This window comes from Schistocerca americana, chromosome 2 (genome assembly GCF_021461395.2).
Source record: "Schistocerca americana isolate TAMUIC-IGC-003095 chromosome 2, iqSchAmer2.1, whole genome shotgun sequence".
Lineage (NCBI taxonomy): Eukaryota > Metazoa > Arthropoda > Insecta > Orthoptera > Acrididae > Schistocerca > Schistocerca americana.
This window is the reverse complement of record NC_060120.1, coordinates 539,908,715-539,931,624: the sequence shown is the minus strand read 5'-3', so window position 1 is coordinate 539,931,624 and position 22,910 is coordinate 539,908,715. Positions and strand designations below refer to the sequence as shown.

The following is a 22,910-nucleotide window of genomic DNA, read 5'->3' as shown; positions in this document are numbered from 1 at the left end:
TTGTGTGCTACTTTCATTCTTTTTGAAAGTGTAGAAACACTGAATGTACATTGTGTGTGTGTGTGTGTGTGTGTGTGTGTGTGTGTGTGAAGAATTCCGCTGGGTTCTGCATGATCGATGTTTTCAAAATGCGTTCTAATGCAGTGGAAAAGTTAATTTTATTCCAGGTGGGTTTCAAGGATGCAAGCTCATAATGAAGCCAAATAGAGCTTTAAGCAGTAAATGAAAAATTTTGAATTATTATTTATTGGTTCTCGGTAAATGGCCTATCATTTGACATGGAAAAAAAAACCGCTTGACAAAAAAGTGAAGCACCTGGAAGAAAGGTCGGATTTGAGTGTAACTTCGTCCACATACACGCCGCTAGTGGATATGTAAATGATTAGAGTAGCAGTTCTTTGAGACAGGTAGAATGACTACCAGAATGCATTAACGTTGCTCGTGTGTAATGTTATTCCCGAGCCTCGTAGGGTATATACGGGGAGTGATAACTGTAAATGACGTGGAGATGCCATCTACTCATGTGAGATGGCGTTATCAGCACCTTACAGAGTTTGAAATGGGCCTCATTGTAGGTTTCCATCTGGCTGGCTAGTTGAATCGTATAATATCCAGATTTGTGGGACATTTGGATGTGTTAGTAGCCCAATGTTTAACTGAATAAGAACGGGAGGGCAGGCATAATCGTTGTCAACTTTCTGGTCGATTACTTTCTATGCGCGCCAAGCACTATGTAATCCCTCCACAACTGCCCTGCCATCCAAGAACAAGTAATGGATGCTCTGCAACATTTTGTGTTATCTCACAACATCTGTCAAAGACTAGTAGCAGACGGACTGGGGTACTACGGTCTCACACATAGACTGCATTTGGAGTGGTGCTGCAACTAGGGAGCAAGGTCTGCTGATGAATGACATCGCATTATGTTCATCAATGAATTACGGTTCTACACTACCCCTATGGCCACTGTTGGCGAGTATGGCGGGGACTAAGGGTGTGGCGCCATTCTTCTAATGTTTTTGAGAGGCACAACATTTTTACTCTTGGCATCATAGCGTGTGGAGCCGTTACTTACGACTTTAGGACATCGTAGTGTCTGAGGGAATTCGGATGGCTCAGTGGTACGTCACGAACATCGTGTGTCTTCAATTGTTACCTCTCAGGTGACTTTTTCGTGTTGCTATTTTCCAACGTGACAATGCTCGTCCTCAGATGACACATGTCTGTAGGAATTGCCTGCATGATGTTGAGGTACTCCCAGGGCCAGCAAGATCCTCAGAGCTGTCCTGACAGAACACGTGTGGGACCATTTCTGACATCAACTCCGTCACAATGCATGTATCCCAACTGAATCAGCAATGAGAGTGGGTGCAACATCATACGGATAAGTGGGCTTGTCTTGCCAAGTTCTTTGTCAATTTGACTCGATATTGTAATCACTGAAGTAACGTCACATACGATCTCAGCGTATGAAGTTTCGTCTCGTTCCTTCCTCCCCTCCTGGGTGTTTCAGTATTTTTGTCAGCCAGTGTATAGTCATCAGTGACAATACAGCCTGGGAAAAGGGAAGGGATCCCAATTTTAATTGGAAATCCCATAGTCTAGATCTTCTCAAATGCTTGAGTTCACCAAAATGTTCTGCACTTGTAATTGTTGATTTTGATGATGAAGGAATTAGAAAATTGGGTTATTTTGCACACTTCCATTCAGTGAGGTCATACGGAATAATTTGCTGGTGCAATTCCATTGAGATACAAATTATTCATTGTTAATAAACTTGCTGTAAGGATAATATCAGGTGATCATTTGCGAACGTCATGTAGGCAGCCATTTAAAAATATAGGCATAACAACTACAGCTTCTCGGTGCATTTGCTCTCTTATGATGTTTGCTGCGAAATTTCAATATAATAGTAATATTCATTAGTATAACACTAGGAACAAAAATATTCTCCACTATATTTAATCTTATTCTTACTCTTGCTCAGGAAGTAGCAAAGTATGCAGCAATACAGACGTTTGGCGACCTCCATTGTGAGTTACGAAGTTGTACAAAATAAAATTATTTGTACTTGACAACTCCTACCCCATATAGGAATTCCTGAGTTGATATTACACTGACGTAATAAAAGTCAAGGGATAGTGATATGCACTTATACAGATGGCTGTAGCATTGTGTACACAAGGTGTAAAAGGGCAGTACCTTAGTGGAGAAAACATTGCACTCAGATGATTCATCTGAAAAGGTTTTGGACGTGATTATGGTCGCACAACGGGAACTTTCAACGCAGAATGTTAGTTGGAGCTAGACGCATGGGGCAGTCCATTTCGGAAATCGTTAGGGAATTCAATATTCCGAGATCCATTGTGTCAAGTGTGTGCCGATAATACGAAATTTCAGGGATTACCTCTCACCACGGACAACGCATTAGTTAACGGCTTTCACTTAACGGCCGGCCGCGGTGGTCTAGCGGTTCTAGGCGCTCAGTCCGGAACCGCGGGACTGCTACGGTCGCAGGTTCGAATCCTGCCTCGGGCATGGATGTGTGTGACGTCCTTAGGTTAGTTAGGTTTAAGTAGTTCTAAGTTCTAGGGGACTGATGACCACAGATGTTAAGTCCCATAGTGCTCAGAGCCATTCACTTAACGACTGAGAGCAGCGGCGTATGCGTAGAGTTGTCAGTGCTAACAGACAACAGCACTGCGTGAAATAACCGCAGAAATCAATGTGGGACGTACGATGACCGTATCCGTTACAGCAGTGCGGCAAATTTTGGCGTTAATAGGTTATAGCAGCAGACAACCGACATGATAGCCTTTGGTAATAGCATGACAGCGCCTGCAGGTCTCTCCTGCGCTCGTGACCATGTCGGTTGGACCCTAGACGACAGCCTGGTCAAATAAGTCCCGATTTCACTTGCTAAGAACTGATGGTATGTTTTGAGTGTGGCACAGACTCCACAAAGCCATGGAACAAAGTTGTAAACAAGGCACTGTGTAAGCTGGTTGTGGCTCTTAATGGTGTGGGCCCTGTTTTTAGGAAATAGACTGCGTCCCCTGGTCCAAACGAACCGATCATTGACTGGAAATAGTCATTTCCAGTCAATATTTGTCTACCTGGAGACCATTTTCAACCATTTATGGACTTCATGTTCCCAAACAACAATGGAATTTTCATGGATGACAATGCGCGATGTCAGCGGGCCACACGTTTGTGATTGGTTTGAAGAACATTCTGGACAGTTCGAGCAGATGACTTTGCCACTCAGATCGCCCGTCATGAATCCCATCAAATATTTACGGGACATAATCGAGAGATCATTTCGTGCACAAAATCCTGCAACAGCAACACCTCTGCATTTATGGACAGCTCTAGAGACAGCAAAGCTCAATATTTCTCCAGGGGTCTTTGATCTATTAAGTACCAGGTGTACCGGTATGAAATGAGCGTTTTTTGTGAAAATGAAACACTAATTTTGAATTGAAAAGTAAAAACATTTTATTCAAAGTACTGACCATTGCTTTCTATACATTTTGACCACCTTTCTGGTAATTTGTGGACAGCACGCCAATCGAAATGTTCGTCTTTTGAAGCAAACCAATCAGACACCCAATTGTCGGCTTCTTCGTAGGAATCGAAGTGTTCCCAGCCAATGCGTATCCCATTGATGAAAACAAATGGTAGTCGGAAGGGGCCAAGTCTGGTGAACACGGCGGGTGGGGTAGCAGCTCCCAGCCAAGTGTTTTGATTGTATCCTGAACCAGTTTTGATTTGTGTGCAGGTGCATTGTCGTGTAAAAAAATTACTCTGCCATGTCTTCTGGCGCATTCTGGTCTTTTTTCGATCAATGCGTAGTTCAAATTGATCATTTGTTGTCTGTAGCGATTAGTATTCACAGTTTCACCAGGTTTTAGAAGCTATAGATACACCACACGTTTCTGATCCCACCAAACACCGCATTGTCTTCTTGCCGAATCGATCTGGTTTTGCAGTCGATGTTGATGGTTGTCCTGGATTAATCCATGATTTTTCTTGTTTAGGATTCTTAAAATAAATCCATTTTTCATCGCCAGTAACAATTCGATGCAAAATTGATTTCCTTTCATGTCTGTGAAGCTAAATTTGAGAAATGGTTTTTCGGTTTTCCATCTGTCTTTCATTCATTTCATGTAGCACCCATTTTTCACACTTCTGGATCTTTCCCATAGCTTTCAAACGGTCAGAAATTGTTTGTTGTGCAACATTTAGCATTTCTGCCATTTTCATCTGACTCAAAGTATCATCTTCATCCAATATTGCTTGCAATTCGGCATCTTCGAACTTTTTTGGCGGTCTTCTACGTTCTTCATTTCTTACATCAAAATCATTATTTCTGAACCGTTGAAACCATCTTTTGCATGTTGCTTCTGATAGAGCATGATCACCATATACCTCGACAAGCATTCGACGCGACTCTGCAGCAGTTTTTTTTCAAATTAAAACAAAAAATTCTGCTTTCCACAAATCATCATTTTCTGGTACAAAATTCGACATTGTTAACACGATGAAAACATATTATGTTGTTTGTTCAATGACTTGATGTATACTAAATATCTTTGACAGATGTCATACCAACCAAACAAAAAAAAAAAAAAAAAATTAATGCTCGTTCACAACAAATGTTCCGTATTGACACATTTGTATCTTAACGGTCATTTCATACCGGCACACCTGGTACATCCCATGTCGAGTTTCTGCACTATGCCATGCAAAAGGAAGTGCGACAGGATATTAGGAGATATCCCACGACTTTTGTCACTTCTGTGTGTGTATATGGTGTGGGTGCATTTAGCAAATTTTGTTGTAGACAAGATTTTTAAAAAAAATCCAGTTACGTGAATGGCCAGTACGTAGTCGTATTTCGACAGAGAAAATGTTTTTTACCTGTAAACCTATTGACACATTTCACATCGTGACAAGTTGGTGCGTATGTGATCCACAGAACACACAAAACTGTAAACTGCACTTACTCCAAGATAGACGACTGGAGATCGACGTCGACGTGAGAAATGGATACGGGCTCGGGGATGATGGACCTGAGCTCTTCGAGCAGCTGGATGATGGCGTCATCGATAGCGTTGCGCTGGTGTCCAAGCACGAGGTTGCGGAAACGACGCACCGCCTCGGCCCTGGGCAAGCGGGCCAGAGAGCGCAGGATGGCGTTGCTGACGGTCAGCGAGGGCGGCCGCCGGGGTGCGCTGGCGGCGCTAATGCTGCACGCCGCCGCCAGCGCCGCCAGCACGCACGTCACCGTCCAGAACTTCATGCTTCACCTGCAGCAGAACACACGCTTCGTCCGTAACTGGCTCCTCCTCCTTTTTACTGCACTACCATGACACATACACGTTGGAACACGTGAGGCAATACTGACCCTACGATTTATCTTAGAAAATAGATTAAGGAAAGGCAAACCTACGTTTCTAGAATTTGTAGACTTAGAGAAAGCTTTTGACAATGTTGACTGGAATACTCTCTTTCAAATTCTAAAGGTGGCAGGGGTAAAATACAGGAAGCGAAAGGCTATTTACAATTTGTACAGAGACCAGACTGCAGTTATAAGAGTCGAGGGACATGAAAAGGAAGTAGTGGTTGGGAAGGGAGTGAGACGGGGTTGTAGCCTATCCCCGATGTTATTCAATCTGTATATTGAGCAAGCAGTAAAGGAAACAAAAGAAAAATTCGGAGTTGGAATTAAAATCCATGGAGAAGAAATAAACACTTTGAGGTTCGGCGATGACTGTAATTCTGTCAGAGACAGCAAAGGACCTGGAAGTGCAGCTGAAGGGAATGGACCGTGTCTTGAAAGGAGAATATAAGATGAACATCAACAAAAGCAAAACGAAGATAATGGAATGTAGTCGAATTAAATCGGGTGATACTGCGGGAATTAGCTTAGGAAATGAGACGCTTAAAGTAGTAAATGAGTTTTGCTATTTGGGGAGCAAAGTAACTGATGATGGTCGAAGTAGAGAGGATATAAAATGTAGACTGGCAATGGCAAGGAAATCGTTTCTGAAGAAGAGAAATTTGTTAACATCGAGTATAGATTTAAGTGTCAGGAAGTCCTTTCTCAAAGTATTTGTATAAAGTGTAGCGTTGTATGGAAGTGAAACGTGGCCGGTAAATAGTTTAGACAGGAAGAAAACAGAAGCTTTTGAAATGTGGTGCTACAGAAGAATGCTGAAGATTAGATGGGTAGATCACATAACTAATGAGGAGGTATTGAATAGAATTGAGGAGAAGAGGAGTTTGTGGCACAACTTGACTAGAAGAAGGGATCGGTTGGTAGGGCATATTCTGAGGCATCAAGGGATCACCAATTTAGTATTGGAGGGCAGTGTGGAGGGTAAAAATCGTAGAGGGAGACGAAGAGAGGAATACACTAAGCAGATTCAGAAGGATGTAGGTTGCAGTAGGTACTAGGAGATGAAGAACTTTGCACAGGATAGAGTAGCATGGAGAGCTGCATCAAACCAGTCTCTGGACTGAAGACCACAACAACAGAAACCATGACAGACGTTCAAAAAGGTCTTGGGTTGATAAAAAATATGAGACGTAAGCGAGAATAATTTGCTTAAATCACAGGCACTTTTTTTTTATACTTTCAGCACTATGCCCGTATGCCAAACAGGCGCGCTTTTGTTGGCCATATGGACGGCTTTCCCTTTCACTGAAATGTTACTTTAGCTCGCGTCACATAAGACGGGGCTTCCGTGCATAGAGACGGAGCAGTGGAGAGATAAGAACTGCGCATGCACGGTAGCAGAGAGCGGGCAAACGAAGTCCACCTTGCCGAACTGCATTGCTGCCTACGGTATATCGTATTATACGTTGAAATCTATGAGGGGAATAACAAATATTAAAACCAATTTCGATCAGCCGTCATGAGAGAAACGACGTTGCGTCCACTTTTCCACAGATTTGCTCTGCGTGATGTTGGGAGGCGAGAACAGCTGACACAGCTTTGTGAAGATGTGAAGTACAATTTTTCTTTAAATGATAATTGACTAACGACAAGATCACTGAAACTGTTTGTCATAATTATCATTTATTGCGATATGAAGTGTGTTATAAGTAAAAATTTAATACACAATAAAATTAACTTCAAGCACAAACCGAAATATTCATATTTGCTTGACAACTGCTTTTACTCAATAGAATTTTTAAAAATGTGTGTAAGGTGTGTGTATCGATGCGTTTGACTGTAGTTAAGTGTAATCACTGAGCGTAAAAAACAATTAGTGGTGGGAAAGACTAATGAAAAGACTATTTTTCGCTGTTGCCAAGCATTATGAGAGTAAACTAACTCGTTCGACATTACAGTGAGAGACTCCCTTTATAATCCATTGAACAAGCAAGCAATTAACCATCATCTGCAAATAACTCCAGGGAACGATGATCGATAAAATCGAAAACCACCAATATCTCGACCAGTAACAGTTACTGTCATTTTAGGTCATTATACAGTTCGTGCCTTGAAAATGACAGGGGTTTACATGTGGAAATATCGGACTTTTGACGAATTTCTCCAGCTGCATTCTCCCATGTTATTAGAGCATACAACATGATGGGAGAAGCTTAACTTCTCCTTGGGAAATAAGTTGAACTTTATAGTCTGCATAATTCAAAGAATACAAAGTCCTAATCAAAAAGGCTAGGAAGTCCGCATTATTATGTATGCAACTGATATGTTGACAAACTCATTTATAAACCATGTGTCTTTAAAAGTAAGAAATATTATTACTTTGTTCCAAATTCTGCATCGTAATACCACCCCCACTTCTACTTGAGTCTGTTTCCGAACAATTTGATTATAAATTTACGATGATAGGTTCAAGGCTTATATCCATCATCACCTCCCAGTCAAATTATTCTTTTCAGCATGCCGCACAGACTGTACCTATGCCACAGGTGGGATGTTGTCTATTACCTCATGCACAAGTGATTCAGTGGACGTTATCATGAACTTTTATTCTTCCAAGTAGCCTTATCCTTTGCCAAAATTAATTCCATAGGGCAACACTGACAGTAACACATAAGAAAACGCAAAACTGAGTGACTCCATTCACGTGCAAGGAAGTCAAGTTTGTACGTTTTGTCATGTGACTTGTATAAGTTAACGAGCTACAGGAGATCAGCAGGAATCTTATTTATACTGTGCTTAATGTATTTATTTTTTAAGCCAGGGAAAACTTGCCGCTTTTCTGGTGTTCATACTTGGTGTTTTCTCTGTGACAGTTGAATTATAACTGGCGATGACCGACTTCGAAGCAAGGTATGACAAGATTTGTGAATCACGTCACGAAACTGACAGCGTCCATTTCTGAATGGTATTCACTGCTGTTTTTCTTACATGTGAGTACAAGATTACTCGTACTCTCAGAAACAAAACCAGAAGAAGAGTCAGCATGCAGAATAGTTATCTGAGAACCTATTCCTGTGAAAACTTTAAAACCGCCAGTACCATCACTCATTTTCCAGCAGATCTTCCTGGAATGATTCTAATTGGCCCATGTTTCATCAAAACAATACACTGTTGAACTACCTCCACCTCTTGTATTGTGAATCTTTATATCTGATGTAGTTTGTGCTGCACCTATGTCATTTCTTTGAACTAAAAACTCTCTTCCTAATACGCATATCAGGAACCAACGTCTTTTAAAATTCTTTACATTGACAATGCGCTTACCATTGAAGCTAATCTCCTCCTGCATAATTGTGACACGATTTTGTGATGTTGGGGATTCATCATTCACATGGAGCACTTTAAAACATCGTTGTTAAAACCATCCTTGCGATTTAGATGCTTTCCAGGTGACATGAAACCCACGTTTTGTATGGTTCCTGCAGCTCTGACACTTTCGTTTATAATTCTCTTTACAGTTCTCTTGCCGACACAACATGTTTCTGGAGTCCGTTCTTGTGTCTTCAAATGTCAACAGTAGGAGAGTTGCTTTCAAATTCATGTCTGAAAAAGTTATAACTGCGATAAATAATCCCCCTCGCCCGCTTGTGAAGCGCTTCACATTTATTGCCGTCACCTGGCTTTTTTTTTTTTTTAAATCGCACTTAAACATTTACAGATACACATTCACACTTATACCGCTAAAACAAAAAAGAAAAAAAACTAGAAGTTGCATAATTCAGTTCTCGTAAAGGAAGGCAACAGTGCAGCATGTAGGAGCGAGATTTTTTGCTGTCTAGCCGCTTGGAAAGAGAATGAATACGCAACTGGCCATTAAAATTGCTACACCACGAAGATGACGTGCTACAGACGCGAAATTTAACTGACAGGAAGAAGATGCTGTGATATGCAAATGATTAGCTTTTCAGAGCGTTCATACAAGGTTGGCGCCAGTGCTGACAAGAGAAAAGTTTCCAACTGATTTCTCATACACAAACAGCAGTTGTTCGGCGTTGCCTGGTGAAACGTTGTTGTGATGCCTCGTGTAAGGAGGAGAAATGCGTACCATAACGTTTCCGACTTTGATAAAGGTCGGATTGCAGCCTATAACGATTGCGGTTTATCGTATCGCGACATTGCTGCTTGCGTTGGTCGAGATCCAATGACTGTTAGCAGAATATGGAATCGGTGGGTTCAGGAGGGTAATACGGAACGCCGTGCTGGATCGCAACGGCCTCGTATCACTAGCAGTCGAGATGGCAGGCATCTTATCCGCATGGCTGTAACGGATCGTGCTGCCACGTCTCGATCCCTGAGTCAACAGATGGGGACGTTTGCAAGACAACGACTATCTGCACGAACAGTTCGACGACGTTTGCAACAGCATGGACTATCAGCTCGGAGACCATGGCTGCGGTTACCCTTGACGCTGCATCACGGACAGGAGCGCCTGCGATGGTATACTCAACGACGAACCTGGGTGCACGAATGGCAAAAACTTCATTTTTTGGGATGAATCCAGGTTCTGTTTACAGCATTATAATGGTCGCATCCGTGTTTGGCGGCATCGCGATGAACGCACATTGGAAGCGCATATACGTCACCGCCATACTGGCGTATCACCCGGCGTGATGGTATGGAGTGCCATTGGCTACACGTCTCGGTCACCTCTTGTTCGCATTGACGGCACTTTGAACAGTGAACGTTACATTTCAGATGTGTTACGACCCGTGGCTCTATCCTTCATTCGATCCCTGCGAAACCCTACATTTCAGCAGGATAATGCACGAGCGCGTGTTGCAGGTCCTGTGCGGGCCTTTGTGGATACAGAAAATGTTCGACTGCTGCCCTGGCCAGCAGATTCTCCAGATCTCTCACCGATTGAAAACGACTGGTCATGGCGGCCGAGCACCTGGCTCGTCACAATACAACAGTCACTACTCTTGATGAACTGTGGTATCGTGTTGAAGCTGCATGGACAGCTGTACCAGTACATGTCATCCAAGATCTGTTTGACTTAATTCCCAGGCGTATGAAGGCCGTTATTACGGCCAGAGGTGGTTGTTCTGGGTACTGATTTATCAGTATCTATGCACCCAAATTGCGTGAAAATGTAATCACATGTCAGTTCTAGTATAATATATTTGTCCAATGAATATCCGTTTATCATCTGCATTTCTTCTTGGTGTAGCAATTTTAATGGCCCCAGTAGTGTATTATTGGCTGCCAGCGGCCATTGGAGTGCGCAGAACGGTTGAAAATTGGACCACCTTCCAACTTGAGGCGAACTTTGTGTGCCTTTACTGAACATGTTATAGGAACATCAGACACTAGCTGTCTGAACAATCATGAGGAACAGAAAGCGCCTACCAACAAGCTTCCAAACAAGAAAGCTTCTTTTTTTTTTTTTTTTTTTTTTTTTGAGGATGGACCCTGTTCTTGCGCTCAAATGGAAAAATAAACGTGACGTACATCGCCTCACCACAAAACGTCACGCAACCACCAGAGAACTGTGCCTTCAAAAGGAGGTTTTACAGGAACACTAAAGGCAAACAGTCTCGTAGAGAATAGCGTGAACAAGACTGGTGCAGACTGCGTCAATCAGCGTTGCAGCTGCTACCCATGCCTTAGCAAAACAGTAAGGTGGTAGAAAGAAGTTTTCTTTCAAATTTTCCTAATTCTACTGTGAATGGTTTTGTTTTGTACAAAAATGTCACCAAATAGAAGATACCTCTAGTGGGATTTATAAAAAAAGATAGAATGCACTTGGTAGCTGCGAGAGGAGACAGTCGATCATTCAATCACTGGGATCAACACCAACCACAGGCCAGGCAGATCCTGGATGCCATTTTCCGGAAAAGCCAACACAACAAACGCCGCATCCTGCTGTATGAAGTTTGCTCTGACCGAGGAAAGAAAGAGACTGTTAAACAGATAAGGAAAGAAAGCGTAATTATCAAGCCACAAAGACTGAAATGCTGGGCTCTTGCGTTTTCAATACTACTATTTGGAAGTAAATTATGTTTCATTTATATGTCATAATTTTTTGTCATAAAATATTAAATAAATATGTACTTGTGAAGTTATATTTTTGTTTCAATTTCTACTTGAAATCTATGTTAGCAGATGTCAAACTCATTTCCAGGAGGGTGGGGGGTGGGGGGGTGGGGAGCGGGAGGGAGTTTTTTTATATTTTTGGCAACGTTAATACACCAGTAGTGATGTCAATATATACATAAGCAAGTATAACCTAATCTATAAGATACGGTGTTTAAAATGATGCTAGATGTATGCCTCTCAGATGCTTACTATTGTCTAATTACTCTTTAAATTTTCTAGAAAATCGCCAGTTCACCTACACAGTCAACGAGTAGAGACAACAGTGTTGAATTTGTTAAATAAGCAGCTATTCTCCAAAGACCTTCTAGCATTCTGGCAATCCCAGCCCACTGGGCGACATGCGAGGGGCGTTCAATGAGTGATACAACACATTTTCTTCCGAAAGCAGGTTGGCTTTTTCAGGATTCCACTACGTCATATTATTCCCACTCTTTCGGCTAGAAAACCCTCAAGAGAATCTCCGTTCACTGCGACTTCACTGGCAGGGCCTGTATGTCCGCATGGTAGCACTCTACTGGCCTACGTCGGAGCCAAGGTCTTCCTGCATCAATAGCGTCAAAAATGGTTCAAATGGCTCTGAGAACTATGGGACTTAACATCTTAGGTCATCAGTCCCCTAGAACTTAGAACTACTTAAACCTAACCAACCTAAAGACATCACACACATCCATGCCCAAGGCAGGATTCGAACCTGCGACCGTAGCAGTCGCGCGGTTCCAGACTGAAGCGCCTAGAACCGCTCGGCCACACCGGCCGGTATCAATAACGTCCCCATCATCTGCATACTGCTTCCCTGCATCCTCCATTGGGCCAAACAGATGGGAGTCATAAGGTATGAGATCCACGCTGTAGGGCGGATGAAGAACAGCCAACGAAGCACCATATACGAGGGTCACTCCAAAAGAAATGCACACTATTTTTTTAAAGTCCATCTTTTATTTTACACGTTTGAAAGTTTTACACTGTGTAGATACATCCTTTAGGAACAATATTTTCATTTCTTCACATAATTTCCATCCCTCTCAACTGCCTTACGCCATCTTGGAACCAGCGCCTGTATACCCGCACGGTAAACTTCTGGACCAACCTGTTGGAGCCACAGTTTGGCAGCGTGCACAAGGGAGTCATCATCTTCAAACCTTGTTCCACGAAGAGAGTCTTTCAGTTTCCCAAAGAGATGATAGTCACATGGAGCCAGGTCAGGACTGTAAGGCGGGTGTTTCAGTGTTGTCCATCCGAGTTTTGTGATCGCTTCCATGGTTTTTTGACTGACATGTGGCTGTGCATTGTCGTGCAACAGCAAAACATCCTGCTTTTGCCGATGTGGTCGAACACGGCTCAGTCGAGCTTGAAGTTTCTTCAGTGTCGTCACATATGCATTTTATGGTGGTTCCACTTGGCATGATGTCCAAAAGCAAGAGTCCTTTGGAATCGAAAAACACCGTAGCCATAACTTTTCCAGCAGAAGGTGTGGTTTTCAATTTTTTTCTTGGGTGAATTTGCATGATGCCACTCCACTGAAAGCCTCTTCGCCTCTGGTGAAAAATGGTGGAGCCATGTTTCATCACCTATCACAATTCTTCCAAAAAATTCATCTCCACCATTCTCGTACTGCTCCAAAAGTTCGCTGCATACCGTTTTTCTTGTTTCTTTGTGAGCCACTGTCAGCATCCTGGGAACCCACCTGGCACAAACCTTTTTTAACGCCAACACTTTCAGTATTCTGCAAACACTTCCTTCCCCTCTCCCAACGTAGCGTGACAATTCTTTCACTCTGATGCGTCTTTCAGCAGTCACCGATTCGTTAACTCTCTGCACATTGTCTAGAGTGTGTGCAGTACGAGGCCTGCCGCTGCGAGGACAATCCTCAATATTGCCGTGCCCGCTTTCATCACGTAACCTGCTTGCGCACCGACTAACTGTATTGCGATCGACAGCAACATCTCCATACACCTTTTTCAACCTCTTGTGGATGTTTCCCACTGTCTCGTTTTCATAGCACGGGAATTCTATGACAGCACGTTGCTTCTGACGAACGTCAAGTCTAGCAGCCATCTTGAAGACATGCTGTGACGGCGCCACGCACGGGAACAGGTTGAACTAAGTTTGAAAAGAAGCAGGAAGGATGTATCTACACACTGTAAAGCTTTCACACATGCAGAATGAAAACTGTATTTTTACAAAGATAGTGTGCATTTCTTTTGGAGTGACCCTCGTACTTCAGGGTTGATAATTGCACCACGAGGACATTAAACCCCTTCAGAATCCTAGAAGACCGTCACCATAACTTTAGCGACTGAGGGTGCGGCGTTGAAATTTTTCTTCACGCACACCCATGCCCGAGGGAGGACTCGAACCTCCACCGGGACCAGCCTCACAGTCCATGACTGCAGTACCTTAGACCACTCGGCTAACCCCGCGCGGCATTACCAACAGAAATGTCCAGTTGAGCAGCGAGGTGTTTGATTGTGATCCGTCTATCAGCTCGAATGAGACAGTCCGCATATTCCAACGCTGCAGAAGCTACTGCTGTGTGCTGCTGGCCGGCACTCGGGAAATCGGACAGGTTTGTGAGATCTTGTTGCGATGATGACAGACGCCTCGCCCAACGACTCATTGTGCTTTTGTTCACTGCCAGGTCTCCGTAGACATGCTGCAAGCGCCTCTGAATATCTGCGATGTTCTGGTTTCCCGCCAAAGGAAACTCAATGACAGCTGTCCGCTTGGTACGCACATCAGTTACAGACGCCATTTTGAAGGTTACCTATAACACAGCCAACGATGGGAACTCCATGGAGATACAGGGGTTGGGGCGGATATACTCCACGGTATCCCACAACGAATTCCGCATTTTTTCGACAGTAACTGGCAGAGAAAAAATGTGTTGCATTGCTTGTTGAACGCCCCTCGTATTAGTCACCATTTAAAAAAAGCACCCTTATCGCTCGGGAGCTCTGTAGATGGTGGAGAACCTTTACTAGGTGGTCATGTGACGCTACATCTCGCGCGCGCGCGCGCGCGCACCTGTGTGTGTGTGTGTGTGTGTGTGTGTGTGTGTGTATGTGTGTGTGTGTGTGTGTGGTTGTCGTTTGTATGGAATCAGTGCATCAAGATGGATAGACGTGACAGAAAGGAGCAGTCCTATTTGAATATGCCCCGGGCAACACCATTAAGGTGGCCGATTTGTTGGTGTATCAACGAGGACCGTGCAACGTGGCTACAAGCAATGCAGTACCATTCTTAGCCACGTAACACGATAAGGAACACATGCCGTAAAACGATCCTAACCAATAAGGACTGCAGGCGTGTCTCACGCCTTGTTAACGACAGTCGATTTCGAAACCGACAGGAATTGTTAGTGTGAGTGAATGCAAGTACATCTCAACTAGTTTCCTAGCGAACATAGCGAAAACCGAGCGGGGTGGCGCAGTGGTTAGACACTGGACTCGCATTCGGGAGGACGACGGTTCAATCCCGCGTCCGGCCATCCTGATTTAGGTTTTCCGTGATTTCCCTAAATCACTCCAGGCAAATGCCGGGATGGTTCCTCTGAAAGGGCACGGCCGACTTCCTTCCCAATCCTTCCCTAATCCGATGAGACCGATGACCACGCTGTCTGGTCTCCTTCCCCAAAAAAAACCAAAACCAACATAGCGAAAGAAACTGTACGCATTGAACTACTGCGGGTACCGCGCGGAAGTGCACTGCTCGTAGCAGCACACACAGGCGCTCGCCTTCTGCGTTCCAAGCAACACACAAACAGGACAGTTGCTAACGGGAAGCATGTAGTGTCGTAGTTTCGCCTCTTTTCAAATGATGCACCAGCGGCCTAGTATCGTGTAATTTTGTCTATTTTCTCGTATTAAATTACATTTACTAATTTTGGAAGCCAGCTGTCAGTATTTGCTCCAAGCCTTTAATGACTTTGTAAGTGTACCGATATCGACGCTATACTTGAAGGATCGAATCGACCTTTACGCTTCTTCGATCCAGCGCAGCAATGTCGCTGACGGGGGCGCCATATAGTTTTAGAAGGCAGAAGTTGAGGCCTGCAGGTCTCATGGCGCAAAGGAGTGAGTTAGTCGAGCTGCATGCTTGCACGGCAGCTGCCGAGTGCCTGCGCTTACCGCAAAAAAGTGAATTATTTTGTGAAAAGATTAGTGCCGTAATCTGAGTAGAAAGCATTTGTGTGGAAGCAAAGTGATCGTTGCTAAAAATAATGATTTTGAAGCTCAGGATAAATTCTGTATCGGAGGATTTGTTGTGTAATGAAAATGCGATCACACAGTAATGAATCAGCAATGGAAAACTCATACAAGCTCGTGATAGATGGTTAATTGCAGTTGTAGTGTTAGTGCAATCAGAACAAGTAGGGGCGTGATACTTGAATTTAAGGTGGAATAAATTGTGTCGTTCAAAAGTGTTCACATATTACAAGTGTTCACACATTACAGCCTCTTCATTGTTATTAGAATGTTTTGAAAGGGAATGAATTATAAAACAGTATGGGAGATTATATAGGGCAAGCGCTCTAGGCTCATGGTCAGAACTTTATTTATCAGCGCATGTACGAGGGTTGTCGAGAAAGTAATGCAGCGCATTTTTTTCTGAGCCGAAAACAATGCTGCGAATGCGTAACGTTACGTATGTGTTATTTGAAGTCTACTGAGTGAGCGCGCCAAGTTTCAGTCACTTCCGACAGATAGCGTAGCTGCAGGACAGTTTCAAAATGGCTTCTGTAGGTGATGTACGTTACAACCAACGTGCCGCCATTGAATTTCTCGCTGCAGAGAAATAAAACTGCGAGGAATATTCACAAACGGTTGTGCAAAGTCTATGGAGCATCTGCTATCGAGAGACGTACAATTAGTCGCCGGGCATGGAGGGTGAGGTCACCAGAAGGCAGTTCGGCGGAGCTCCACGATTTACGATGGTCGGGGAGACCATCCACGGCTGTCACAATTGACACACCTTTTTGGACGACCGGTGCATAAATGACCTCGTTGATAACGTTGGAAGCGTCAGGAGGTTGTTTGCGGATGACACTGTTATAAGCGTACAAAGAGGTCGAAACAGTAGAAAACTGTAGAAAAATGCAGGAAGACCTGCAGAGGATCGAAGCTTAGTGCAGGGATTGGCAGCTGATCCTTGAAAAACAAATACAGCGTGTGTCACATAAATAGGCAATAGTGATTGCACAGTTGCAGGACAATCAGTGAAACAAAGGTAACATCCATTTAATATCTGGGAGTATACACAGGGAGCCATTTAGACTAAAGTAGAAAGTCTACATGAAACTAATCGCAGTTAAGGCAGGGGCAAAACAGATTGTTTGGAAGAATCCTCAGGAAGTGAAGTAACGATGGTGTCAGTGCGTTTAATCACGAGTTCATTTAATAAGCGCGAAATCGTCACAGAGACAGTGGCAGACGCTGTGAATCTCGGTGTGACTTGCTGTTACAATTCCGAGAGCACACCTACCTAGCAAAGTCAACCAATATGTTGCTTCCACCTACATATATCTCGCGAAAAGACGATGAAGATAAAATCAGAGAGATTCGAGCTAACTTGGAGGCTTACCAACAATCGTTCTTACAGTAGACCATTCTCTGCTGGAACAGGTAACGGGGGAAAGTGACAGTGGTACGGAAAGTAGCTTGAAGAGCATACATATAAATGTAAAGAAACAGTTACTCTATGTGACATGTGCACTGCATAACGTATTATTTTTCGGTGATTAAATTGAGTATTATGAAAAACTTCTCCAATCTCGATGTAGTAATATCAATGATATATTTTCGTTCGTCCTTTTTACGAAACAAAAACGAGATACTTTCGAGTCCTTCAGACATCTTTCATCTGTCTTCTTAAAAGTAAGACAAAGTTCAAAACCATCGTACAATATGCATTAGATGAGTATGTGCCAAGCAAGATCGTAAGAGATGGAAAACAGCCACCGTGGTACAACAACCGAGTTAGAAAGCTGCTGCGGAAGCAAAGGGAACTTCACAGCAAATATAAATATAGCCAAAGCCTTGCAGACAAACAAAAATTACGCGAAGCGAGATGTAGTGTGAGGAGGGCTATGCGAGAGGCGTTCAATGAATTCGAAAATAAAGTTCTATGTACTGACTTGGTAGAAAATCCTAAGAAATTTTGGTCTTATGTCAAAGCGGTAGGTGGATCAAAACAAAATGTCCAGACGCTCTGTGACCAAAATGGTACTGAAACAGAGGATGACAGACTAAAGGCCGAAATACTAAACGTCTTTTTCCAAAGCTGTTTCACAGAGGAAGACTGCACTGCAGTTCCTTCTCTAGATTGTCTCACAGATGACAAATTGGTAGACATCGAAATAGACGACAGAGGGATAGAGAAACAATTAAAATCACCCAAAATATGAAAGGCCGCCGGACCTGTTGGGATACCAGTTCGATTTTACACAGAGTACGCAAAGGAACTTGCCCCCCTTCTTGCAGCGGTGTACCGTAGGTCTCTAGAAGAGCGTAGCGTTCCAAAGGATTGGAAAAGGGCACAGGTCATCCCCGTTTTCAAGAAGGGACGTCGAACAGATGTGCAGAGCTATAGACCTGTTGTTGAGAACTGCTTTCAACGATTATAGATCATCATTTCATCCCCATCGACGCGCAGGTCGCCGAAGTGGCGTCAAATCGAAAGACCTGCACCAGGCGAACGGTCTACCCGACGGGAGGCCCTAGCCACACGACATTTCATTTCATTTCATACCAACAATGCGACAATCTTCCAAAGAAGAAGAGCCACTAGCCTTCACCCATAAGTGAATACTACAATCCGAATTTATCTTACAACGTCTACGACAAGACAAAGACAAACTCCCGTGCGGCAGAAGGTACGAACCCTCACTAGCAATAATAATCTCAGAAACAGGTATAGTACGGTAAGCCAAGATTTCACGAGTTTCAAAGGATTCCAAACCGGCTCTCCCTGCATTGTTACAAGCAACGAAAGCAACTGTTATCCATCCGTTACCCAAACTGGAAGAAGAAGAAACTTTCATTAGAGAAAAATTTAACTTCGCACCACAAAATAAAGTAGGTCCATGAATAAGAACAAATTAGAGTAGTTTTACCTACTCCCCTTAGTTCGTTCTTTTTACCCTTACCAGAAGATGTCGAAGCACCAAGAGTGCCGTCCACATTGACAAGTGATTTGTAAACCAGCATTCGCCGGCGACGACGAAAACAACTTGTCTGTTTGTTGCTCGAAAATTCACTTCCGGTTGCGCAATCGCGTTGATAAGGACTTCCTGTACAGCTTTAGCTGTCAGTAATTAAAATAGACCTTAACTAATCCTGTTTTCTGAGCAACACAGGACCTAGTATTACTAGTGCCTGTGTTGCAGAATAATCCCTTATTACCTTATTTTTATTATTAGGGTAAATTATTATTACTTCACTTATGGGTGAAGGTTAGTGGTCCTTTTTCTTTGGAAGATTGTCGCATTGTTGGTGATTGTACCATCTACAATCACTGAAAGCAGTTCTCAACAAACGGCCCTTTTAAGGGCCACAAATACTACACATTGATCTTGCCAAAAGCCGAGAAGCGATTCTTCTTAGTGTTGTAGCTCTCTGGGGCACTCTGGGATGCTCTCTGTGGCACTCTGGGATGCTCAATAGATGTCGAGCACAGTCTCTGATTGGTTGTTGTGTTTTTGGCGCGCGTTTCAAATTGAGTTGTAGCCAGACTGAGATTCATTGGAAGAACCCTAAGGAAATGCAGTCCGAAAACAGTCGATCAGTTGTAGAATTTTAGAACACGTATTATGTTCGAGTATAATGGCTTTTCAAATGGTTCAAATGGCTCTGAGCACTATGGGACTTAACATCTATGGTCATCAGTCCCCTAGAACTTAGAACTACTTAAACCTAACTAACCTAAGGACAGCACACAACACCCAGCCATCACGAGGCAGAGAAAATCCCTGACCCCGCCGGGAATGGAACCCGGGAACCCGGGCGTGGGAAGCGAGAACGCTACCGCACGACCACGAGATGCGGGCTAATGGCTTTTCTGGAGACTAGAAATCTACTCTGTAGGAATCAGCATGGGTTTCGAAAAAGACGATCGTGTGAAACTCAGCTCGCGCTATTCGTCCACGAGACTCAGAGGGCCGTAGACATGGGTTCCCAGGAAGATGCCGTGTTTCTTGACTTCCGCAAGGCGTTCGATACAGTTCCCCACAGTCGTTTAATGAACAAAGTAAGAGCATATGGACTATCAGACCAATTGTGTGATTGGATTGAAGAGTTCCTAGATAACAGAACGTAGCATGGCATTCTCAATGGAGAGAAGTCTTCCGAAGTAAGAGTGATTTCAGGTGTGCCGTAGGGGAGTGTCGTAGGACCGTTGCTATTCACAATATACATAAATGACCTTGTGGATAACATCGGAAGTTGACTGAGGCTTTTTGCAGATGATGCTGTGGTGTATCGAGAGGTTGTAACAATGGAAAATTGTACTGAAATGCGGGAGGATCTGCAGCGAATTGACGCATGGTGCAGGGAATGGCAATTGAATCTCAATGTAGACAAGTGCAATGTGCTGCGAATACATAGAAAGAAATATCCCTTATCATTTAGCCACAATATAGCAGGTCATCAACTGGAAGCAGTTAATTCCATAAATTATCTGGGAGTAGGCATTAGGAGTGATTTAAAATGGAATGATCACATAAAGTTGATCGTCGGTAAAGCAGATGCCAGACTGAGACTCATTGGAAGAATCCTAAGGAAATGCAGTCCGAAAACAAATGAAGTAGGTTACAGTACACTTGTTCGCCCACTGCTTGAACACAGCTCACCAGTGTGGGATCCGTACCAGATAGGGTTGATAGAAGAAGTAGAGAAGATCCAACGGAGAGCAGCGCGCTTCGTTACAGGATCATTTAGTATGAATAAAATATCAGAATGTTAAATATTTATTTCGAGAAGAAGTACCATTGGATAATGTGTTATTTGTTGATTGGTTAGTCTTGAAAAGCGCGGACTAACGCGGGAGAATAATATTTTTGTATTGGCCTTAAAGAAAACTGACCAATCAGAAAGGAGTATTGTTCGCGCGTTTTTTCTCTTGGAGATAGAGAATGCTTACAGCAGTCTAAGTAGTCGGAGCCCACCCTTTCAATGGTATGGTCGTGTGTAGTGTGAGCTCCGAAAGAAGTTACAGTTTGCCGCTTTTATTTGGGTTATATACCTCAGAAGTGGTTTAAAGTGATGGCATATTTATTCCGTTTTTTTTTAAAAGTACGGATTTTAAGTAATTTTGTATACGAGAAAAGACAGTAATTCCGCGTGGCATATAGAGCTGGTTGGTGACTAAAAACTGAAGTTCTTTAGACACTGATAAACTTAATAGTATGGCGAGCATTTTCATTTAAGAAAAATCCGTTCTTAGTAGCTGTTCAGATTTCGGGAAATACGTTACCATGAACTTGCTAACGTGAATGAAAGGGTTTGTGCATGACTGTGTTAGGATTACCACGGGCTTGGCTGTGAACGTGTAATTCTGGACTTCAGAACATACCAAGGTTTTGCCAGTATTTTCACCTTTCATTCAAAATTAAGACCTTTTGCCGATTCTAGGAATAGTTATGTTGTATGCAGTCTGGTGCGAGTCGCAGTACGGTAGGCTTCTGCTCGGATTTCCTACCGGCAATCTGCTGCAACGAGTTCACAGGTAGGTGCTCGTTTAATCCCAGAAACGAACCGCACCGCTGAAAGACCCTACGCTGCCGACACGCGTTGATATACATCAACGGGGACAGTTGAAAATGTGTGCCCGTTCGGGACTCGAACCCCGTATCTCCTGCTTACATGGCAGACGCTCTAGCCATCTGAGCCACCGGGGACACAGAGGATATAGTGACTGCAGGGACTTATCCCTTGCACGCTCCCAGTGAGACCCACATTCACAACTTAATGTTCACACACTACATTCATAGTGTCCCTGCCCATTACACACATTACTAGCGGCAGACAATCTTACCGAGTCCCATAACAGTTCGGGCAATACGTGTGCATCCGCAAGAAGAAGGTCAATGGCCGGTTAGCCTGAACTATATGAAGATGATATGTGTTCTTTCGGACATGTCCGAAAGAACAGATACCATCTTCATATTCTTCTGAGTGAATCAATATCACAGTATAGGACCACCATGATAGCTAATATTTCTGATGGACTTGTTCATTTAACGGTGGAACATTGTACTGTAGGTGAACAGTTAGTTAATATGTACTTCAAGTGATGCTTTGCTAGTCCATGACAGTTGTAAATTACCCAGAAATCCTGTGGCAAAGAAATGTGTCAAAGTTATTCATTTATGTAATCATGTTATTCGTTTTTGTAATAAAGAGAACTAATATCTCATATGTTCTAGTTTGATGTGCCGCCCTCACCGAGCAATCAAAGATCCCACAGTTGCGGTCGGGCGAAAGTTGCTTCGCCTGCTCACAACAGAAGGTACTATCAAAATAAATTCTCTGCAACTGAAAATGATTTAATCCATGTTTTGCAATAATTAGTGGAGTTTGGTTTGCAATATAGAGTTATTATTGATAAAGTAAAATTCCTGTTGAGGACATAACATTCTCAGCGACTTTCAAAACATGCCCAGTTTACAAGCTGTGCTTACGAAGATGGTTGGCCCACAGCGTGAGAACCTCTTCGCAACACTCTACATCAGTGTCCCGACAGATAACAGAAACAGTCATGCTGTGAGGCGTTTTCGAAATTACAACATTTTAATTGAGATTAAAGGTGGGGAAAACTGTGGAGTCAATGACACCAATCTGCAATGGATACTTCTAAGAAGTTGTATAAACATAAATTGATCGCAAATTTCCGTGTCTTACCTGTGGGAACACGGTACCAGTTCTCCAGCTCGCAGCCAACACTTCGAGCGTGCGTGTATCTGTCAATATATATGTCCGTATCCAGTTATATCTGACCTGTCCCAGAGCGTGTGTTTGATATTACGCACTGATAAAAATCGCGTGATATAACGTGTGATAATGGGGCTACTTTTTCTCAGGCCTTTAACAGCTAGTGGTAAAGATTTATCTTCAAAACGTGCGTGGAAATGTTTTTAACCTTCATGAGTCACACGTCGAAGATGTGGGCGGTAATTAAAGGAGAAGTTCAGTAAGACAGAATGCATTCACAGAATAGAATCTGTGTTGGAAAAAAAAGGAAAAAGAAACAGGTATATACACTTACGAAAAAGGAAATAGCAACGCCAAGAGGGAATGGTGCGACATAAACGAAATTTGGTAAGTCTGGTCCAAATGGCTCTGAGAACTATGGG

At 43.2% G+C, this 22,910-nt stretch overlaps 1 protein-coding gene across 1 annotated transcript in view; it reads right to left on the bottom strand.

The window, feature by feature from the left end:
- Positions 1-22,508, bottom strand: part of LOC124596164 — a 59,854-nt gene extending 37,346 nt beyond the window's left edge. The window contains exons 1-2 of the mRNA XM_047135200.1: positions 22,459-22,508; positions 5,010-5,312 (exon numbers count right to left, since the gene is read on the bottom strand). Of these exons, the coding sequence (XP_046991156.1) occupies positions 5,010-5,305 (296 nt within the window). The 5' untranslated portion in view covers positions 5,306-5,312; positions 22,459-22,508. The remainder of the gene's footprint in view (positions 1-5,009; positions 5,313-22,458) is intronic.
- Between the last annotated feature and the right edge of the window lie 402 nt (positions 22,509-22,910).